Source organism: Chrysochloris asiatica, unplaced genomic scaffold, assembly GCF_000296735.1.
Source record: "Chrysochloris asiatica unplaced genomic scaffold, ChrAsi1.0 scaffold00009, whole genome shotgun sequence".
In the NCBI taxonomy this organism is placed as follows: Eukaryota; Metazoa; Chordata; class Mammalia; order Afrosoricida; family Chrysochloridae; genus Chrysochloris; species Chrysochloris asiatica.
The window spans coordinates 28,176,603-28,192,254 of record NW_006408527.1 but is presented as its reverse complement, the minus strand read 5'-3'; the positions used below and the strand labels follow the sequence as shown (position 1 = coordinate 28,192,254).

Sequence of the window (15,652 nt, the reverse complement as noted above, 5' to 3'; positions counted from 1 at the left end):
AGATCCACTTATTCACCTTTTTTTCCATTCGTAAATGTGGCACTGTAGCATAAGCACTGGACTGCTAACTGAAAGGTCAGCAGTTCAAACCCATCAACTACTCCTCAGGAATCCTATGCTATTGTTAAGTGCCGTGGAGTCGGTTCCGACTCATAGCGACCCTGTACCGGGTTTCCGAGGCTGTAAATCTTTACGGGAGCAGAGAGCCTCATCTTTCTTCCGCAGAACAGCTGGTAGTTTTGAACTGCTAACCTTGCAGTTCACAGCCTGATTTGTAACCACTATGCTACCAGAACCCTATACAGGGTTGCAATTAGTCAAAACTAACTCAATGGCACTTAACAACAAAAATGTAACCAAATATTTCAGATCCTTCGTACTCCTCACTTAAACTACTGCAATAGCTATTTAACAAATTGCCACTAGTTTCTGCCCCAGCTAATCTATATCAAAACCTTTCCCAGATTAATCTTCTTAACATACTAATATTGTTATCTCACACTATGATCAAATCCATCTGAAGAACCAATTCTAGCAAGGACTTCAAAGGCAGCCAAAATCCAGCCCCATTTACTTAGATAATTTTATCTACTATGTCTTTTTTATACAAAACCCTCCACTGTACCAACAAAAATTTGAATCACAATTCCTGAAATGTGATTTTGGTTATCTCATTGCTTCTTCTACAGCCATAAGAAGAAAAATACATTCAAAGTATATAGTAAATCAATGTCTTTGACGAACCTAAAACTCCTTGTGGTAGAGCCAAAGGAATAATTAACTGATATTATTTTTCTAAATTATACACTACTTTCAATTATAAAGAAACTGAGCTATAACGATTATGGCAATCTTTGGGGATAAAAGCTAAAATAAGGAAGGAGAGTTTGAAACAGCATCCCAAGCAAAAGTATAGCTTACTAGTTAAGAGCACCTGCTTTTGAATAAGGCAAATGTGCTGTCCAATTGTAGCTCTGTGTAATCTTACGCAAGTTTCTTACTTAAGCCTCCATTTTGGATATGACACTCACTATATCTCCCAGCTGTGCTTAGAGAATTTGAAGACAACATAAATTGTACACATAAAGCAACTAGTGGTGTACTAAATAACAACAACCACAAAAATGTATTACCATCATATTATTCCATTCCTAATTCATAGTGACCCTATAAGGTAAGGTAGAACTGTCCTTAAGGGTTTCCAAGGCTGTAATCTTTTTTAATGCAGACTGTCACCTTTTTCCTATGAAACAACTGATGGTTCTAAAGGCCAACATTTCAGTTAGCAGATAAGTGGCAAGAGAACCAAGAGACTGACACCAGACAACAGTGTAGTCAAGCTACAGAGCAAGAGAGCTGGTGTCTTCAGGCAAAAGGCTACTGGCAGAGTGGGATAGCTATGGGCACTTGTCAACAGAGCTAGGTTTGTCAATCCAAGGAACATTCGGGAGAGCTGAGTACCTTCATCTCGGAGCTGAGACTTATTGTAGGAGTGGGTGCACTTATCAGTAGAGCTATAGAACTTTGTAACACTTACTTGCCCAAGTAGAGCAGAAGCTGGGTCAATCCAGAGGCCTAAAGCAGCCTACAGACCAAGAAATTAGAAAGCAGAAGTTGAGAGACAAGGACAGGAAGCAGAGCTGCCTCCGTTTTCAAAAGGTAGGGCCACAACCTCTGGGATCTTAAACAGTGAAATCTCAATCTGCTGAGCTTTAAAAGGTGCGGCCACAGACTTCTAGGTCAAAGAGTCCAGACTGTGTGATACACATTCACAAGTGCCAAGGGAACAGAGTCAGATCTGTTGCCCAAAGGAGAAGTGTAAAGGCTATCATGTCCAAGGGCCAGAAGAGCAGAGCTTGCAGAGGCCAAGGAGCTGTGGTTAACATTCCGTTGACTAGAATGGGGCCACCAAAAGAAAAGGGAGCAGAGTCCCCATCTCAGTGAACCTGGCAGGGGGAACTGAAGTCCAGGCTACAGGGACCTCTACTCATGGCCAACACCCAGAATCTGTAGGGTGGGGACATTGCACAAATGATCTCAGAGAAGAGAGGATTCTTTTCAGCCTTGAGAGCTAGTATGAATTGTATTGCTGTGTTTTTTACTTGTTTGGAACCCATTATCCCTTTTCCACTATTTTTTCCCATTTTTAATTAAAAAAAACCTATCATGAACCTGTTCCACCATCATATACTGGAAGCATACAGCTTGTATTCTATATTCATAGAAGAAGAGAAAAAATTTTCCAAGACAAAATCTGGATTTAGAGTTGATTTTAAATTTCTGGAATTATATGATGTGGCAGGGGCATGAATTTTGGAGGGTCATTGAGCAGAATGTTACAGATTAAATTGTGTCCACCCAAAATATGTAACAACTTGGCTAGACCAAGATTCTCAGTGGTTTGGTAATTAGTAATGTTATAATGATACAATCACCCCATAATCTGTGGGGATTAGTCAATCAGCTGTAAAAGGATTAAAGTGAAATGCAACAACACCCTTACTCAGGTCACAGTCCTGATCCCCAAAAATGTTCATTGTTCTGCTGGGTATTTTACTTCCTTGGTGTTCACGTAAGGGTAGTTTCCCTGGGGTGTGACCTGTACCACCTTTTATCTTATGAGAAATAAAATAAAAGAGAAGCAAAAAAAAAAAAAAAAGGACACACTTCCACCAAGAATGAAAAGCAGAGAATGGGTCCTTTGTTTCTTGATTTCCTACACCTAGAACTTCTAGGCCCAAGACTCAACAGCACCTAACAACAAGATAACTAAGAGAAGTATATACCTGCTTTTTTATGTGAACCCTTGGCCAAGGATTTCCTTAGTAAGTATTTGACATGTCCCATGTAGTTGACTTTTCCATGAGATTTGCATGGCAATCGCTCTGACTGACTTTCACTTCCAAAAAATTCTTCTTCTTAATATATTCAAAATCATGTTGTCTACATAGTTATTTTGGAAGAATATGTGTTAAACAAATACTTTTATTGACTTTCATTTTCAAAATTCTGAGAATCATATTCTAGTAAATTAATAATAGAATTTTAACAGAGACACGACTGGTTTATACTATTTGCAAACAAAAGAAAGGAACCTGCTCAACAGGTGCCTAGCAACAATTACTCTATATGTTAAAACTTCATTTTATATTGAATTTTCTTATAATCCAACTTCAAAATAATAAATCTGTAGTATTCTTTTATGGTTTTCTGTTTACAAACATCATGTCAAAATAGTTCATTTTTTCATACTTATCAAACCGAAACCTATTGCTGTTGAGTCTATTCCAGTTCACAGCAATCCTAGTAGGAAAGAGGAGAACTGTTCTATAGGGTTTCCAAGACTGTAAGCTTATGGAAGTAGACTGGCACATCCTTCTTCTGTGGAGTGGCTTGGGAAATTGAACCTTTCGTTTAACAGCAGAATGCTTTAACCAATGTACCACCAAGGCTCCTTTTTATTATACTAAATAATTAAAAATCACAGCAAAGAATTAAAATTAAAATATAAATGGAATAAATTCATCCCATCCCTTTATACCATATTCTCTTAAGGAAATAAAGCTATAGATAAGAATTATTTAAAAATGAAAAAACACAGATAATTCAACTTTGACATGTAGTTGATTGAAATATTTCCATAGTAAGTAAAGAACTGAATATTTATTTAGTTATTCATATGAGCTACACTTACTTCTAAAAGAGTAATGCTACTATTTGAGGTAGCATTACTACTACTTACTAGAAGTAATTCTAGGTATACTCTGCACCAAGTCATTTTTTCCCCTCAAGTTATCAAGAAAAAATTATTACAGTTATTATTGTCTAGCAGCAGTAGTAGTAATAGCAGTGACAGCAATACTCCAAATTTTAAGTATTTGTTAAAACTATGGGGTTCCAACCTGGTCTCCAAAGTCCTCTGGAAACTTCCACAATACCACAGGGTCTGTAAATAATTAACATGAATCATTAAAGAGAGGCCAAAAAATTATTTAAAGCAACTGTCATGTTAAAATACTCTTTAAATTATCCAAGTTACTATAATTATACTTTCAATTTTTTATTCAAACATTATGTTGAAGAATTGCACATTTTTTTCCTTCAGCAATGAAATATTTTGAACTTTTAAGGGTTTTAATTAATTTGGGAACAGCTATAAACAAAATTCATGTTTTCAATAAAAGTCAAATTGTAGCCTGTTGTTGTTGTTAAGTGCCTTCCAATCAGTTGCAACTTTTAGTGATCTTGTATGAGGTTCCGAGGAGCAGCTGGTGGGTCTGAACTGCCCACCTTTTGGTTCATAGTCCAGTGCTGATCCTACAGTGGCACACCAGGGGTTTAAGTATTTTGAACTTTTAAGGGTTTTAATTAACTTTGAACCAGGAATAAAAATTTTAATGAAAAAAATTTGTATTTTCATTAAAAGTCAAATAGTAGCATAAGATCATTATTTACCATAGCAATTTAATTTTTATTTACTTACCTTAGATTTTAAGCTTCTAAAATCTGAAATTTCAGATTTAATCACACTAATAAAAATGTTGGTCATAATTTTAAAGAATAACTATAAATACGTAACTATCACAGTTTTGATAATTTCTTATTGGGATTTTAAATGTCAATTCAAGATGATGTAGTTTTACCTAGTCCTTGAGAGCTGTGATAGATTTAAGACTGCTTTATATGGAAAATCATTTTTTAAATCTCCTATTTTCAGCTACATAAAGCATTTTTAACAACAGATAAATTTACATAGGACAACAAATACATTAAAAGTATAGTTGATATTTGGAAGGCATTTCAAAGAAAATTTTCTAATATGTTGTATCTAGCAATTCATATGCAGCAAAACCTGAGAGAGTCTGAAACCTGTTAAGAAAAGGAAAATGCAAATATTTTCCATGAAAACAAGCAATCAAAGCCAGAAAATTTAGGAGATTAGAAAAACAAGGCAGACCTATCAAGTTCTGGCTCTCACAGTTTTCACTTTATATACAGATGAATCAGTGTTGTTTTATAAATATTCCCACTGGTTTTTCACTTCACAATTCCTCACAATACTTCTTTTCTACTTAGTACAAAAAATTAAGTTCATACTGTCTATCAGCATTAGTAATTCTGGTCATGTACTTATTTTTTAATTGCTAGAAATAAATTTCTGAATTATGAATGTACATTAAAAAGGGTAGTATAAAATATATTTACAACTGGACAAATGAATAACATCATAATAAACAGAGAAAAGACTGAGATTATCAAGAATTTAATTTTACTTAGATCCAAAATCTATACCTCTGGAAGCCACAGTCAAGAAACCAAATGATGTATTGCACTAGGCAAATCTGCTAGACAACAACTTTTTTAAGTGTTAAATAGCAAAAATGTCACTGGGAAGTAAGGTGAGCGTGAATCAAGCCAAGATATTTTCAAAAGCCTCACATGCATGTGAAAGCTGCACAATAAACAAGGTAGAGCAGAAAAGAATTAATGCATTTGAATTATGCTGTTGATGAAGAATAATTAAAGTACCATGGACTGCTAGAAAAGCAAACAAATCTGTCTTGGAAGAAGTACAAGAATGTCCTTAAGAGTGAGGATGACTAGACTTTCACTTTCATTCTTTGGACATGTTTTCAGGAGGGACCAATCCCTGGAGAAGGACTTCACACTTGATAAAGCGGAGGATCAGGGAAAAAAGAGGCAGTCCCTCTATTGAAATTGATTGGCACAGTGGTTGCAACAATGGGCTAATAAGAACAACAATTTTCAGAATGACACATACTGGGCAATGTTTTTTTGTTGTTTTTTTTTTTTCCTGTTGATGGGACCACTATGATGAACTGAAGACTAATACAATGGCACCTAACAAATAAAATCATACTACTTCTGAAAAAAAAAAACAAAAAAACTTTAAAAGCCTAAGATAAAACTAATACAAGTAGCAGGTACCACCAATATGACAGGTTTGAACTTCAAGGGAAGCAAAAGGACTCAGGGTATCAGAGATCATTTTATATACCCACTCAGTGAAAAATCATAACTGTATTCCATTATTTCCATTACCCCATATTGCTTTTCTCAATATACAGTCCAAGGATACATTATTCCAAAACTCAATAAACATCTAACAACATTTTAGCACAAATTGACTCCTCTTACTGTGTTTTAACTTACGATTCAAAATAATGTTTTTAATATTTTAACTTAAAAAGAAAGTATTCTTTAAAAAATTTACATTTTACTTATTTTCGGGGAGGGAGTGGGGAATGTCCATATAAATCAGTGTAAGTAACACACAACATCCTATACAAAAACACTGCAATACAAATTTAAGACGGCACTGTGCCTTCATGTAAAATAGCTATGTATTTCTGAGATGAGTGTGAAAGGTATTGCAAATTACCTAAAAAATGTTCAGACAATTGTGAAGGTAGTTTTATTAAAATGTCAGCTATTAAAATTTGATCTCATAAAAGTTAAGTGCATGCTATAATCTTCACATGATATTAAACCATAGTTATTATATCTTGATAAATTAATACTCAATGTTCATGTAAACAATTTGTACTTAAAATTATAAATAATGGAGAAAAGCATTTACATATGAGTATTTTAAATATTCCTTTTCAACAATTTTAATTTTATAGTTACCATTTGAGAAAATGTGACAGATTTCTTACACTTATGTCTCAAAACCAGGGCATTTATCTCACTGCACACCCCATACATTTTTTTTTTTAATTAAATGTTTTTATTTTGGATTGAGTGAAAGTTTACAGGGCACATCATCAGCTTCACATTCAACCATTCATATAGCTTGTTTCATTACATTGATTATTATCCCCTCCATATATCATCAGTTAACAGTGTTTCTCTCTATCCTCTTTAGCTTTTTTTTTTGGATGGGGGGGTGCACACCCCATACATTTTGCCTTTATCATTTGCAACATTTACCTAAGCATTTTTACTGCCTCATTTTCCTCATCCTTTCAATGCTGATATTTTTCTGTATCATCTGTTCTTTCACACAGGAAGAGAAATAAATGAGAATAGCAATTATTGCTTTAATCGATTAGTAGAAAACATCATATTTCTTTCCTTTTTAATAAATACATTTTACTTTTCAGTACCCAAAAAGTGTTACCATGAGTATTCATATTATGAAATAATTAGATTTAGACTGCATCTGACACACCTTTGTAGCAACTTTCCACAAGTACTATAGAGGAAGAAACAGAAGAGCTGGGAGGAGGGAAAGAGTGGGTGTTTCTGAAAGTAACAATAATCCAATTCTACAACTTTATGTATGGAGACAGAATTTTCTATTCCTTGCTGATTTATTTTCTACATATTCAAACTGTTGTGGCAATCTAATGCTGATTATATGGATGAAAGGTTGAGAACTCCTAATGGGAATCATGATTACCAGTGATGACTGATATTCAGTGTTGCTCTTCCTTTTTTGTCTAATGCTAATTCATAAGAGACTCCGTAACTTAATTTAAAGAGATTTTTTGCCATAAACAATCTAGAAAACAAATAAATACAAAAGGACTGTTATATAAATTAACTTTGACATAAATATAATTAATCTTTGGTTTAGTAAGACATAATGTTACAGTATAAGACAAATAAACTTTACTAAATTGATAAATTTGGAAAGAGCATTTAAAGTGCTATCTGGGCTTTACCATCACTAAGATTCCAAATTCATGATTAAGATTTTTAAATGTAGTAAAATAAAATAAAAAACCCTAAAGCCATTAAGTCAATTCTGATTCATATGACCCCCAGGTCAGAGAATATCTGTCCTTTTTGGTTTTCCATACTGTAAATCATTTCAGGAAGAGCTTTCTCCTCAGGAAAGGCTGGTGAGTTCAAACTGCTGATCTTTCTGTTAGCCCAACACATAACCCACAGTTATGCTTTATTTTCTTTCCAAGTTGGATCTCTCACATTTTCTAGGTCTGAACTAAAAACAAAATGAAAATACTGATGTGGTTCAACTATACTATAGCATGTAGAAAAAACATTCCAACTTCTAGAAATTAATAACATTCAGGTAATTATGTGGAACCCATAGACGAATTAAATAGACAATTTTTTTTAACTTTTTATTGTGAATGGAATGAAGGATTTTTTACTAGGTCACCCGTTTTACATTCAACAAATCAAAAACTGTTTCGTCTCAATGATTGCAACAATAGTTATCCCACTTCCTCCTTGTGCTTCTAATTTCCATTCCACCCATCTTCCCACCACTTCTAAACTTTGTTGTAGGTAATGTAAATGTCATACATAAATGTTGCCCTTTTGATCTTGAATAACTGGCCATTCCATGGTGAACATACCTTACTAGTATTGTTGTCTCCCCCCTATATACCTGTCTACTACTTGGCTGAAAATTGGGCCATGAGGGTGAATTCTGTTCCAAATCTGAAGGGTGGTCGAGGGTCATAGTTTCAGGTTCCTTCAGTCTCTTTCTTTTACATATAGTCAGTCACTCTTTTATATGTTATTGGTGTTGTTGTTAAATACCGTGGGGTTGGTTCCAACTCATAGTGACCCTAAACAGGATTTCTGAGGCTGTAAATCTTTACAGGAGCAGAACGCCTCATCTTTCTCTTGTGGAACCTCTGGTAGTTTCAAACTGCTGACCTTGAGTTTGGCAGCCCGACTCATAACCATTACGCTACCAGAGCTCACTCTCTCTATAGAAATGATTTTTAGTTTTGTTGCACATTTTCTCCCACTCTATCCAGTGATCCCTTTCCAATGTGATCCCTTTCAAAGCAACTGGGAGTGGTAGCCAGACACATCGAGTTCTTCTAGTCTCAAAGTCATGGTGACCAATGTTCACCTGCTCCATTGGTCCACTGGACTTGTTGATTCTAAGCATCTTCAATTTTCATCACTCTTTTTTCTTCAGCACATGGAGAGACCAATAGTTGCATCTTAGATGGCTGTCCATGAATTTTTAAGATCTCAGACACTACTCACCAAAGTAGGATGTTGTTGTTGTTGTCAGGTGTCGTCAAGTATGTTCCGATCAATAGCAACCCTGTATAGAGTTTCTCAGGAGCAGCTGGCGAGTTTGAACCACTGACCTTGTGGTTCAAACCGACTTTGCAATCCAGCGCATTAACCCACAGCACTACAGAACATTGTTTTTGTGTACTGTGCTATATCAATTGACCATAATGTCCCTGAGACTATTATTCTGAGCCCCTAGAGCCTGCAACTCATTGCCTTAAGACGTTTGATAATCTCTGAAATAGTTTCATCGTTTTTCCCACTGTATGCTCCACCATAGGTGTGTTTGCAGCAAAGTTAAAATAACCATATACAAGTATCTGCTTTCAAACCCTCATCTATTTGTGGGTATAAGCCCACTCTTCTTCCCATACCCATTCAGACTATGCACCCACGCATTTATCTACCAGCAGAGCACTATTATCCCAGGGTTGTGTATATATTTAGCTCTATCCCCTTAAACCCTTGCATACCACCTGATTTATCTGTCATCATTCTAATAACAACCTCCCTCTTCTTATATATTGCCTTCCTCCTCATCTGAATTAACAAGTGTATACCCTTTAGTCAGTTAATTACTCTTCTTTTCCTCCCACTCCTAGTAACCATTAAAGAATGCTTCTTTTAGTATGAAAACGTTTTCTTGAGTTTTTCAGTAGTGGTCTCATACAACAGTTGTCCTTTTGTGATTGATTAATTTCACTCAGCAAATGTCCTAGGTTCATCCATGTTACGTGGTGTTTTGCAGATTCATTGTTATTCTTTAACATTCCATAGTATTCCATTGTGTGCATGTACCAAAGTTTGTTTATCCATTCTTCCATTAATGGCCACTTAGGCTGTCTCCATCTTTTTACTATTGTGTACTGTGCTGCAATGAACATTGGTGTGCATACATCTACTTGTGTCATGGCTCTTATTTCTTGTAGATATATACCAAGTAAAAGGATAGCTGGGTCATAAGCTAATCCTATTTCCAAATCTTAGAGGACATACCAAACCATTTTCCACAGTGGTTTCACCATTTTACAGTCCCACCAGCAATGTACGAGAGTCCTAGTCTCTCCATACCCTTGCCAAACTTTGTTGTTTTCTGTTTATTTTTAAACTTTGTTACTAATGCTGGGGTGAGATGATATCTCTTTGTTGTTTAGATTTGCACCTCTCTAACATTTCTTCATATGTTTGTTCACTATCTGAGTGATTTCTTCTTTGGTGACGTTTCTATTGATGTCCTCTGCCCATTTTTTAATTAGATTGTTTGTCTTTTACTTGTAGAGCTGCTGTAGTTTTTAATAAATTTTAGAGATTAGTCCCTTGTCTAATATGTCACTGCAAACAAAGTTTTCCCAGTATTTATGCCAGTATTAGAGCCCCTAAGTTTGTCCCTGTTTTTTCACTGATGATCTTTGTAGTTTTAGGTTTTACGTTTAGGTCTTTAATCCACATTGAGTTTATTTTTCTATAGGATGTGAGATATAGGTCTTGTTCCATTTTTCTGATAATGGATTTTTAGTGTTGCCATTACTATTTGTTGCAGAGAATTTCTCTTCCCCATTCAATGTATATTGGTGCTTTGTCAAAGATCATTTGACTATATGTGGATGGATTTACTTCTAGGTTCTCAACTCTGTTCCATTATACTAGTACCAGGCTGTTTTGACCACTGTGGCTGTGCAGTATATTTTGAGATCAGGGCGTGAGAGGCCTCTAACTTTGTTTTACTTCTTAAGAAATGCTTTGCTTATTCAAGGCCTCTTTTCTTTCCATATAAAAGTAGTGATCAGTTTTTCTATATTTTAAAAAATAATGTTGGAATCTGGATTGGGATTGTATTATCTCTATAGATTGCTTTGGGCTGTGCTGACATTTTCACGACTATGGTATATTCTTCCATTTTTGTATGTCTCTTTGGTTTACTTGTAGTGGTATTTTATAGTTTTCTTTGTATAGGTCTCTTGTTTTTCTGATAAGATTTACTCCTAAGTATTTCATCTTTTGGGTGAGTATTGTAAATGGTACTGTTTTCTGATTTCCTTTTCAGAGCTCTCTTTATTTGTGTAAAGGGATTAAACTGATTTTTGTATATGATCTTATACCCTGCCACTATGCTGAATCTTTAAATTAGTTCTAATAACTTTCTTGCTGAGTCTTTGGAATTTTCTATATATAGGATCATATCATCTGCAAACAGAGAGAGTTTTACTTCTTCTTTATCAGTATGGATGCCTTTCATTCCCCTTTCTTGCCTAATCACAATATTAAATAGAAATGGTGATAAAGGGCATCCTTGTTTAGTTCTTGTTCACGGAGGGAATGCTTTCTGCTTCTCTGCATAAAGAGTAATGTTGGCTGTTGGATTTGGATATATGTTCTTAATTATGTTGAGGAGTTTCCCTTCCATTCCTATTTTGTTGAGTGTTTTTATCAGGAGTGGATGTTGCCTTTTCTGTATCAATTGATACGATCATGTGGTTCTTTTCCTTTGTTTTATTTAGTAGTGGATTAAAGTGATTGTTTTTCTAATACTGGACCAACCTTGTATCCCTGGTATGAATCCCACACTTGGTCATGCTGCTTTTGATATGGTGTTGAATTCTACTACCTAGGTTTCTGTTGATAAATTTTGCACCTATGTTCACAAGAGATTTGTTGTTGTTTAAGTGCTATCAAGTCGGTTCCAAACTCATAGCGACCCAGTATAGGATTTCGAAAAAGAAGCTAGTGGATTTGAACTGCTGATCTTGTGGTTCTCAGTCCAGTGCAGTTCCTACATCACCACATCAGGAGTCCATGAGGGATACTAGTCTATAATTTTCTTCTTTAGTGATGTCTTTGCTTGGGTTGGGTATGAAGATTATGCTCACTTAATAAAATGTATTCAGGAGATTTCCATCCTCTTCTATGTTTTGGAATCGTTTGAGAGTAGAGTTGGTGTCAGCTCTTCTCTGAATGCTTGGTAGAATTCACCATAGACAATACTTTTTAATAAAAAAGAACAGGCGTATGGGTCTGCTAGAAACTAGTGAAACTTCCAAACTATGGCCCTGAGTCCCCCTTCAGGTTGGAACTGAATTCACTTCCTTGGCTCAATTTTCAGCCAAACAACAAAGGCCTGCTAAAATGAACAGTAAGGAGCTCTGGTAGCGTAGTGGTTATGAATTGAGCTGCTAACCTCAGGGTCAGCAGTTCAAAACTACCAGCTGTTCCGCGGGAGACAGATGAGGCTTTCTGCTCCCGTAAAGATTTACAGCCTCGGAAACCCTATGCAGGGTAGCTATGAGTTGGAACCGACTCCATGGCACATAACCACTACCACCAAAATGAACAATAACAATTAAGGGAGAGGTATCCAATCCTTAGAACAAGCAACCATAACGCAGCATTTGTCTAGCAATAAAGCTCAGAAGACAAGAAAGGATAGGAAAGAAGGATGAATGTAAACAGGAAGCACAGGGAAGAAGTGAGAAGAATGCTGCTACATTGTGAGGACAGCAATCAATGCCACAAATCAAAATATACCTGAATTGTTGAACGGTAAATCATTTGTTCTGTAAACGTTTATCCAAATTACAAGTTAAATTAAAAACAAAAAAGTTCACTCTCCAACTGGTGAGCAAAACCTGCATTAGTATTTACTGAGTATTAGGAACTACAATTTTATTTAAGGGTAGGTACTAAGTGACTTCTATAGGTTTTGATTTCATCATCCTTAGTAGTCAAGGAAGACTGAAATTTTTTTGGATGCAATAATGTCAGAACATACTCAAAATAAAGTTTATGCATTTTTCTTTCTTCAACTCTTTGTTTTGTAAGTGCATTTGTATAGAGATATGTACATTCTAATTGAATGGATATAATCTAAATACACAACATGCTCAGGAGAAAGATAAGGATATCTGTCCCAATAAAAATGTACAGTTTCAGAAATCCTACATAGGGTTGCTAAAATTAGAATCAACTTGATAGCACTGGTGTCAGTGGTGTTGGTAAGTACTACAAAGACATGTGGTTCATCAATGTCCATGATTCAGTAAACCAGAGATCAAGCAGTGTTGCAGTTCCTCAAAAAACTAAAAAGAGAACTACCATAAGACCCAGCAATTTCCTCAGAGGTATATGCTCAAAAGAATTGAAAGAAGAGTCTCAAACCAGATTTATACACCAATGTTCACTGCAGCACTATTCCCAATAGCCAAAAAGTGGGAAAACCTCAATGGCCATCAACAGATGAATGGCTAAACAAAATGTGGTAAATATAGAAATGAAATACTACCCAGTCAGTGAGAGAACTGAAGCCTTTATACATGCTACAGTATGAATGGAGCTTAAAGATGCTATACTAAACCAATTACAAAAGGTGAAATAATATATGGACTCACTTATGAAAAAAAGGCAAGAAAAGGCAAAATTGTACAGATCAAGTCTATTAGTGGCAAGAGCAAAGGGGATTAGTGATGATGGAAAATTTGTATTGATTAAGGAAAGGACTGCATAGGGATTATTGTAATTGTCATCATTATATTGTACACCTATAAAAAGTTGAACTGGCAAATGTTGTGTGATGGATATATTTACAGCAACAATGAAAAAAGCACGTGTTGAGACTGCTTATATACAACCAAACACCTCATGGGATTTGATTCCTTGGTTTGGAGGTTTGGGGTGATAGTTTAATGGGACAGCCCAGTTAATTGTCCTACATGAGTATATTTGCTGCTATGTTTTACTGCTAGTAAGCTGCATAGTGCACAAGATCTTTCAGTTTGTAAGCAGACACTTAAAACTTGACAAATGACCTCACCAGGAGCAACAGAGGAAGAAATAAAGTCAGGAATAGGAAGAGGAAACACAAAGTGGAGTTAATTGCCTCCACGAACAACTGCCTCCTTTGCTCTTAGACCAGAAGCAGACCTCAGGTCTTTTCTCTCTCTGAGCAGTTAGCAGGTTTGAACCACTGACCTTCTGGTTAATAACCAAGTACTTACTCATTGGGCCTCAGGGATCCTTAGTTGATATATAAAGATCGCCTATTTTAAATAATTTTCAATAAGTTAATTCATTTTAGTGGCCTGTTTAAAGTAAGTTTATTTCACTCAAAAATCTAAGAGGTGTTAAAGAAATAGCTAAAATTCCAGCCCTTCAAGGCCTGACAAATGCCTGCCCATCCAAAAAAAAGAGAAATATCAAAAGGGCAATCCATTTTTTTGTGCCCAGTATTAAACAAGGCATCCTATAGTAACAACTAGAATACAATGATGCCCAGGAATAGAGCAGAAGGAATACAAACAATGTCAAGGGCAGTCGGTGGAGGAGCAGGGGTCAGGCTACTATTTAAAATGTACTGTAAGTATCATTTCTTGTTGTTGTTAACTGCTGCTGAGTCAGTTCCAACTCACAGTGATCTTGTTTAGGGTTTCCTGGGAGCAGCTAGTGGGTTTGAACTGTGCACCTTGTGGTTCGCAGTCCAGAGCTGAACCTACAGCGCCACACAAGGAATCCATCCTAGGTATCACAGGGAGCCACTAAATCAGACCCTGACTTAAGCCAAGTGAGAAATAACTAGAAAGGTAGAAAAAGTACAGATGGAACATGTATTACTGTGAAAAATAAGGGAAGAGAGTGTTCCCAAAAGATATGTTCCAAGAAAGCAAGATGATAACTAGAGAATGTCAAGTAAATTTAAGAATAAGCCATATCAAGTGCAGCTTCAAACACAAGCAAATTTAAGGATAGGAAGGGAGCAAATGTGAGGAAAGAGAGGTAGTATATATGGAGGGAACTAATCAAAAAAAGGCTACACAAGTTAGAAGAAAATAAAGGTACATGGATAAAGACATGAAGATGAACTAGCAGTTTATTTAGAACATGTTTAAATACTGATGGAACCAACAAAGATCCAGCAAAGAAGTGATATCAGATGGCTGAGAAGGCAGTTAAGGGTGGGATCAAATTCATAGACAGTGAGATTAATGTTGATTAGAAATTGGAATACATTTTCCATTTTATAGGAAGACAGGAAGAAAAAATATGGATCCAAGTAGTTAGAATTTGTAGTGCAAAGAGAAGAATTTTGCTTTTTTGTGTAGTAGGTGCAAAGCTAAGAGAGAGGTTGTTGGAGGCTTACAGAGAAGGTGTGAAATAACTGTTTAAGGCACTGTTGAGCACTCATTTTAGATAGGTGTAACAACTTTGCATTTAAGACAACAGAGGTTTTTCCTTCATCATCATCTAATAGACGAGGTACAAGAGGTAATTGGTAGATTCTGTCAGAGCAGTGGCAGTACTAGGGAGGTGCAAGGAGTGCAAAACACCCTAGGTAACACTGTTAGAGGGGGTGACACCAAAATGACTCTATAAAATTTTTGTGCGGTTTTTCAGAAGTTTATTATTTTTTATAAAAAACAGACCTCTGAGTTATAACAACAAAACGTTTTTCTCAAGTATAGCTTGCATGTTTGAATACTCCTACAAGGCTAAAACTCTAACTTACTTTTTGAACCTTCTAATACATTGCTTGCTGAAAGTGAAGAGGATTTAAAACATTTACTGATGAAGATCAAAGAGCACAGCCTTCAGTATGGATTGCATCTCACTGTAAAGAAAACAAAAATCCTCA

At 35.7% G+C, this 15,652-nt stretch overlaps 1 protein-coding gene across 1 annotated transcript in view; it reads right to left on the bottom strand.

The window, feature by feature from the left end:
• The window catches only part of DENND1B (DENN/MADD domain containing 1B), a 391,513-nt gene that overhangs the window by 290,335 nt on the left and 85,526 nt on the right, over positions 1 to 15,652 (bottom strand). Inside the window, exon 3 of the mRNA XM_006834232.1 lies at positions 3,903 to 3,946. Within this exon, the coding sequence (XP_006834295.1) occupies positions 3,903 to 3,946 (44 nt within the window). The remainder of the gene's footprint in view (positions 1 to 3,902; positions 3,947 to 15,652) is intronic.